We start from the raw sequence: 7,066 nt of genomic DNA on the forward strand, positions 1-7,066 counted from the left end.
TGCCAGCACCTCCTGCCCGTGGCCCTGGGAGGGCCACAGGGCACCTGGACCCCGCACCGGGGGAGAGCAGCCACCACCCACAGCCAGGCCCTCAGAACACGACCGGGTTCCTTCCTGGGGAAGGCAGTGCAATCACCAGCCTAAAGGAAATACTTTTCTTCAGTGTCATAATGACCCACATGGGCATGATTAGCTTTGGGTGCTGAAGAAAAGCAGGGGGATGAAGAGCTGGGACAAAAAATCCAAAACCAAACCAAAACAAAGACATGCAGAGTAGTAAGCACAGACTTGAAATTCCACTCTGGTGGGCTTTATAGTGCTTAAAAATATTAAAAATTAAGAGATAGCATTCCATTGGTCAGGACAATTTTATTTTGAGGTTATTTTCCTTGCAAAGGGATAAGATCCGCTATGAATTAAAAAAAAAAAAGGAGGTTGATATTAAAGAAAATTGGTTTATTGTAAACAAAGTATAAAGTACAACGTAAGAAATGTGCAAATCTTTAAAGTAGTCACAAAAAGCAGATCTAATACACTATTTTCAAACCATTCACTTTCTGATATGTGTTCTCAACGTAATATGATAAAATACAAATAGTGAAAATTGATGCATTGTCACAAAAGCTGGTTTAAATTCTAGGCCGGTGTCTTTGCTGCCTTGTTTTCCTCTTTGAATTACAACTTTCTAATTTAATACAATACACAATATATCCATGTCAATTTTAGCATAAACCGCCTTTCAAAGAATAACACAATCAAGAAGCCTAAGATTCTTGGTTTTCTTCTTTAATCAGCCAGAGTAGTTTACAGTTACCAAGTTTGTCTTCAAGGTGCACCACTATCCGCTCATGACAAGCACAGTGAGAAGGTGGAAAGGAAACCATAAGCAGCACAAAAGCAGAAGCACCATGCGATGCTCAGGTATAACCAGCTGTAACAATCACAAAGCTTGCCAAAGCAGCTGGGAAAACATTACAAAGCTAGTAAGGGCTCGGAAACGTTCCTGCCCCTTCATCTGCCCATGCAGTGCCCCTGCATGCCCATCCCAAGCCCCTCTGGACACAGCAGTGTAAAGCTGGGTGTGTTAACCACCCCATGCAGGAGGAGATACCTAAAATCTCCAGCAGTCTGGCACCAAATCATCGATTATGATGGAGCTGGAGAACGGTTAGAAGGAAAAGGTTCCTACCAAGCAAAGGTGGCAGAAGTAGCAAAACAGATTTAGGTTATCTTACACAGGTGGGCTCTGGGCTTTCAAGCCTGTGCCTGTACATTGCTGCTGTCCTTGTCTGCGCCTACTGACAGCTAAAATTGGAGCTGGTCTCAGGCATGAGCAGCAAACCCTCAGGAACACTTGCATGGGACTGGATCTAGAGCATATGCAAATGATTTGCAAAATTCAAAACTGGCACATGTGGCTGCTCTGCTCTAGAGCCTTCCCTTTCTTTCTCTCCTCACCAGTGCAGAAGACACCCGCTATTCCAGTCAGCCACTGGTTCTCCCAGTAACATCTTTTGTGACTGAGTGCAGGCTGCCTTTGCCTCTCTGTACTGCTGTCAGCAGCCAGTGCGGGAGAACCACAGACTGGGAGAAAAAGCCTTTTCCAGCCGGCCCATCCCAGCAACAACAGTTAATTCCACCGCCTTCAGAGCAAGTCCTTTCACTGGGCAGTCGCAGACGGTGGCACAGCAACATCACTGAGCTTGCTCACTTCCATTTGCCAGTTCGGTAACTTCTTTGCCGACAAGTGGCGCCGCGCGTGCTTCGTGAGGTGGTCGCTGCGCATGAACCGCCGCTCGCACATGGGGCACGCAAACTTCTTCTCCCCGGTGTGCGTTCTGCGGTGGCGAGACAGTTCATCAGACCGTGCAAACCTCCTCTCACAGCCCTTCCAACTGCAGCTAAACGGCTTTTCTCCTGGAAGGGAGGAAATTACAGAGGGAAAAACACAGTGAGTACTGAGCAATAAACACCACTGCGTTAACTGGCAGGATTCGGCTTAATTGGCAGGAAAGTTCCTATTATTATGGCAGCTCAGCCAAAAATCTACGTAAGCATTATACACACAAAGTATGGACAATTGCTTATATACTGATATTTAGGCTCACTATCCCCAAGGCTAAGTACTATGGGTAACGGTTAAAGGTTAAAAATTCTCCGGAACCAAATAGTTTGAAATGCTCTTCACATCTCAAGACAGCTGATTTCAAGACTCAGCTCCGTGTAAACTGCGGCTAATGATGACTCAGCATACCCAAAACTCCCCTCTGAAGCACAGTCTGCAATGATGTCTTATGTAACCGAGCTCTAGTAGTGCACTGTGAGCCTGTGTGAAAATACATGGAACTCTTCCTGCTACTGCAGTTAAGTGCTAAGGCTGGAGAAGTTACTCTAGAATAACCAAGGCAGGAACAGTTTGGAGTGGATTCTCACATCCTCTCATAAAACAGTCTCCAAGTTTTACCCATTCCTGGCAAAGGCATTCCTGAGGAGCAGCCCAGTAAGGCATCTTTAACCCTGGAAAGCATGCTCCCTGCTGGGCAAGGCCTTGCATCCACAGATGCATTACTGAACACCTTCTGACACGAAGTGAGTCCAGCACAAACTGCTGAGTCAACTTCCCCTCAGGGAGACTTCCTGGCAGAGATTAGGCAGCTCTCTAATGCATGCTGTTACATTTCGTTGCTGGCCCACAGTTTGTTCCATTAACAGATCCAGTAATCACTACAACCATAACAAACTGTATATGCAACACAGTTTTCTACATTAGATTTTAAATGCAGCAGCAGTAACCAACCTGTGTGTGTTCTGACATGAGCCTTCAAATGGGAGCTCTTGAAGTACGTTTTCCCACATCCTGGGTAGCCGCAAATGTGACTTCTTATTCTTGAAGAGTCAGCCTGAGGAGTGGTTTTTGCTGTAGAAGGGACAAAGCCAGGAGCAGGGGCAATGGGAGAGAGTCTCGTGCCATTTGGACTAACGATGGGAGCCTTTGTGCCCTGCACAACTGGCTGGGGCACAACAAACATGACAGCACCTTTGGGAACCTGGGTGCCCATGAAGACCATGGGCTGACAGAGAGCTGGCTGCTGGCTTGGCGCGGGGTTGGGCACCACGGCCGTCACCACGTTGTTGTTTGTGGGCAGTGGGACCATCTGGCAAATCACTGGCACAGGGGGAGCTCCGCTGCCCTGGGCAGGGGACAGCGGTGCTGCCACCGCTGGCTGCTCTGCTGGTTCAGGGACAGACTCCTCCTTGCTCACCGAGGGCTTTGTCAAGGGCAGGGGACCAACAGCTGGTTCTGCAGTTCTTCCTTCTGCCACCGGCAGTTCGCTGGTGTCAGTGCTGGCTCCACTCGGTGCCACGGCAGAGCACATGGAGTGCTCTTCTTTGACGATCTGTTTCCTGTTTGCTTCCCTCGAAGCACTGTCCTGGTATTTGAGCACGCTGGCTGTTCTCACGGGGCAGGTTTTGTGATCACAGAGCTGGGCATCAGCCGTGTGGCGGATAACACTCGTCACCCGAGCCTTGGGAGGCCGGGCAGCTGGAGAGCGCTCCGCCTCTCTCCGAGGCGTGGCCAGGGCAGGCTTGGCAGCCTCGGACAGCGCCTTGCCCAGCGGATGGATCACCTGCGACATCTCAAAGTCGGAAGGGCTGTACGGAGGGGTCAGGCACTGTGCAGGAGAGAAACACAGTAAGGGGGGGATGTTAACAGGACATCACCACAATGATTGTTAAAAACAAGCACTCACACACGAATTGGAAAACTTACAAATGCTGGTATGGCATTGAAGTCTGCTGCTCCAGGAAGCAAAGCCTCATCACTCTCCTCTGACACGTCAGACGCAGGAGTTATGGGTCTCATTTCTGCATGTTTCTTCAAGTCTGATTTCCAGTTGCAACTCATAGAAATAAGGGCTTCTACAGCCTCATAATCGCTTTTTTCAGGCGTATTGTTCCAGAAATACCTCGTGTCTCTCTGTTTTTCAGTCATCATCTCCATTTCTTACTCCTGTTTTGGTTAGAGAAAAGAAAAAGAAACTTTAAACCTGATGCTAAGTTTGAGTATTTTGCAGCTGCTTGTAAGAAGGCACTGCAAAAAACAAACAGGGCAACCTGTTCGAGATAAATACACTTGATGTACCTGTATTTTCCTGCCTTCTTTCTTATTTATGTAGTATTTTTATGAAGCCGTTAGCAAAGAAATCAGATGAAAACGATATAATTACTTGAGACAAAAGAACTACTCTGGATCTTAGGTACTTAGTTATTCCACACTGCAAGAGCTGTGTCTGAGAACTTCAGAAAAATCTTCACACCCTCCAGAAAAGTAAAACAAAACTTCCTCCACCATCCCACCCTCTTTCTATTTTTGCTTTGGACACACAGCTCTTAGCATTGTGCTTATTTTGGCACATGAGAAAAAACCGCATTGGGGCTGATTCACATTTTCTTCGAAAGGTATTAGCAACAACATAAATTCTAGAAAGCACTCCAAGGGTGTCTCTCCCCCACATTACCTGCTCGGAGAGCGCAGATATATTTACACACACACACGCAGGCAGGCACCCCGCTATCCGCGCGCTCCCCGCCCGGCCCTCACGCACGGCTGTGGGCGGGGCTCAGCCCGGGCCCCGCCCCCGGCTGTTGGGCGCGCGCCACCCTCACCTCAGCGCACCCCGCCGGCCGCCCCCGCGCGCACCGCCCCCGCCCTCCCCTATTGGTTCCCCCGGAGCCGCGCCGGGCGCCCATTGGCCCGCACCGAGCAGGGCGCGGCCCGGGGCGGGGCACCCGAACAAAGCGTGATCGGGCGCCGCCGCGCGCCGACCTTTCCCCCAGTTCCCCCGCGCGGCGCCCCCGCCTCCGGCGCGCGGCGGCGGCCGGCTGTGAGGGCGGGCGGGGGAAGGAGCCCGGGCGGGAGGAGCCGGCACAGCGGGCGGGGGCCGGGCTGGGGTCAGCGCCACCACACCCGATACCTCCCGCCGCGGGGGAAGGGAAGGGAAGCGAAGCGGCGACCCCGCGGGGAGCGGGTTACGGGGGCGGCGGCCGGCTCTTCCCGCAGCGCCGCTCCGCTTCCCTGCCGCCGCGCCGCCCACCCCGCGTGGCGCCGGGATCCCCCCGGCGTTCTCCTCCTCCCTCACCGCTGCCACCTGGTACGTGCAGCCGCCGAGGCCGGTGCCCGCACCCTGTCGGGCACGCAGGCACTAGAGGCTGCACGGCGCCGGACCGGCGCTGCCAACAGGTTCTCGGCGGCTTCTCCCTCCTTCCTTCCCTCCCTCCCGCGGCTTTCCTCGCCGGTTTGCCCCGCGGAGGACTCTCCGTGCGGGCGGCACTCCTGCAGCTCACCCCAGCAGCTCCAGTCCCACACCGCGACTCAGCCCCTCCGGCCGCCGCTTCAGCACGATCTCCCGCCCGCGCTCCGTCCTATCGTGGGTCGCCCCCGCACGTGCCCCGGGGATGCCCGTGCCGCACCACCCCTGGGACTCCCTCGGTCCCAGCCGCCCCGACCCCCCGGGATGCCCAGGTCGCTCACCGGAGGAGCCGAGCCCGCCCCGAGGTGCCGCCGCCGCTCTCCCGGTTTTCCTCTTTTTGTTCGCCGCTCCCCGCTCGGGCGGCGGCGCCCCCGGGCCCGCGCGCGGGGGGGTGGGCGGGGCCCCCGGCCGCCCGCCGGCCAATCGCCGGCAAAGGTGTGTGGAGCGGCGGCCAATGGGCGCCGGGCGGCCGCGCGTGATCGGCGGCCGCGCGGCGGCGTGGCCGGAGTGTCAGCACGGCGTGTCCCCGCCGGCGGCTGAGTCAGGGCGGCCGCCCCCGCCCCCCCTGCCGTGCCCTTCCCTTCCCTCCCCGGCATCCGTGTGGGAGCGGCGGGGGCGGCGGGCGCTTCCTCCTGCATGAGGTCACACGGCGGCGGGGGAGGGAGCAGTCTCCCCGGCGCGGCCCCCGCTCCCCGGCGGGCTGAGGTGAAGCGGGGCCGCGGGCGGGGGCAGAGCGGAGAGCGGCGCGGGGGTTCCGACCCCCTCGGGCCTTTCTGGCCCATCCCCGTGTCTGGGCACGCCCGGGGACCCGCTGCTGTGTCCTGGCAGCAGCCTCGGGGTGGGGGAGGTCGCTGCCACGAGTCGGGACCACCCCGATGTGTGCCGGGGCGCCCGGCGCTGTCCGTGCCAGCCCCGGGCGCGGCTGTTGGCGGGAGATCCGAGCGAGACCGCAGGCTGAGGAGACCCCGGGCAGCTCGGCCGTGTCTGCCCGCGGTGCCTCGGCTGCTGCTGCCCGGCCGGCTCGGGAACAGCTGCGGCTTAGCTGGGTCACCGCTAATCGCGTTTCTCCGCAGGCTGCGGCGCGCCAGCAGGGCAGGAGCCCTGGGATCTGTTCTGCTCCATGCGGGGCTCTTTTTCCCGTCTGAAAGTTGTAATGAAAGTGGAAAGAGCGACTGTCTGTGTCAGGACCTGAGAAGCCGAATCCAGGCCAGGTTGCAGCTGCGCCTGGTGTTGGGCTCTAGAAATGCGACTGATGCTTGGTTATAGTTCAGTTTCTTTCCTCCTGTTTATGTAGCCTCACTTAAGAGATTTCCCCCCTCCTTCTCCTCTCCTAAGCAGTCCAGTGTCATTTGGTCAGAGCATTTTCCTTTTTTGTTTTTTATTTAACACCTTATTTGCCTAACACCGGTTATCCTCAGAACTGCGGGCCTCCTGAGCTGGTAGAGAGGGACAGGGAGCAGAATGAACACCCTGTAATCCAGGAAGAAGCAGTTAGTGACCTGCTGTGCCACTTGGATGCTTACAAGTCTATGAGACTGGATTAGACTCATCCTGGGGTGATGAGAGAGCTGGTAGAAGAGCTCACCAATCTCCTCTTCATCATTCATCATCAGTCCTGTCTAACCAGGGAGGTCCCACATGACTGGAAGCTGTCCAGTGTGACACCTGTCCACAAGAAGGGCCAGAAGGTGGATCCAGACAACTACAGGTCTATCAGGCTAACCTTGGTTGCTTGCCCAGCAAGGTTATGAAGCAGATACTCACATGACACATACAAGGGATCAGTCCCAGCCAGGATGGTTTAGGAAAGCCAG

The 7,066-nt window shown here is 55.6% G+C and overlaps 1 protein-coding gene across 2 annotated transcripts; it reads right to left on the reverse strand.

The window, feature by feature from the left end:
- Positions 1-441: 441 nt before the first annotated feature.
- On the reverse strand, positions 442-5,631 carry KLF10 (Kruppel like factor 10). 2 transcript variants are annotated; one of them, XM_033081968.1, is made up of 4 exons: positions 5,534-5,631; positions 3,773-4,012; positions 2,798-3,674; positions 442-1,917 (listed from the first exon to the last, which is right to left on the reverse strand). In XM_033081968.1, the coding sequence occupies exons 2-4, from the start codon at positions 4,001-4,003 to the stop codon at positions 1,661-1,663; spliced, it is 1,365 nt and encodes a 454-aa protein (XP_032937859.1). In that variant the 5' UTR covers positions 4,004-4,012; positions 5,534-5,631; the 3' UTR covers positions 442-1,660. The 2 variants fall into 2 exon arrangements, with proteins under 2 accessions (XP_032937859.1, XP_032937867.1); XM_033081976.1 differs by lacking the exon at positions 5,534-5,631 and adding an exon at positions 4,521-4,596.
- Positions 5,632-7,066: the final 1,435 nt, after the last annotated feature.

Source organism: Catharus ustulatus, chromosome 1, assembly GCF_009819885.2.
Source record: "Catharus ustulatus isolate bCatUst1 chromosome 1, bCatUst1.pri.v2, whole genome shotgun sequence".
Lineage (NCBI taxonomy): Eukaryota > Metazoa > Chordata > Aves > Passeriformes > Turdidae > Catharus > Catharus ustulatus.

Excerpts from the sequence above, each read along its gene's own strand:
- KLF10 (XM_033081968.1), bottom strand. The coding sequence starts at position 4,003 with ATGGAGATGATGACTGAAAAACAGAGAGACACGAGGTATTTCTGGAAC. Across the intron at positions 3,675-3,772 it reads TCAATGCCATACCAGCATTT|TGCCTGACCCCTCCGTACAG; the intron begins GTAAGTTTTCCA and ends TCTCCTGCACAG. Across the intron at positions 1,918-2,797 it reads TCATGTCAGAACACACACAG|GAGAAAAGCCGTTTAGCTGC; the intron begins GTTGGTTACTGC and ends CCTCCCTTCCAG.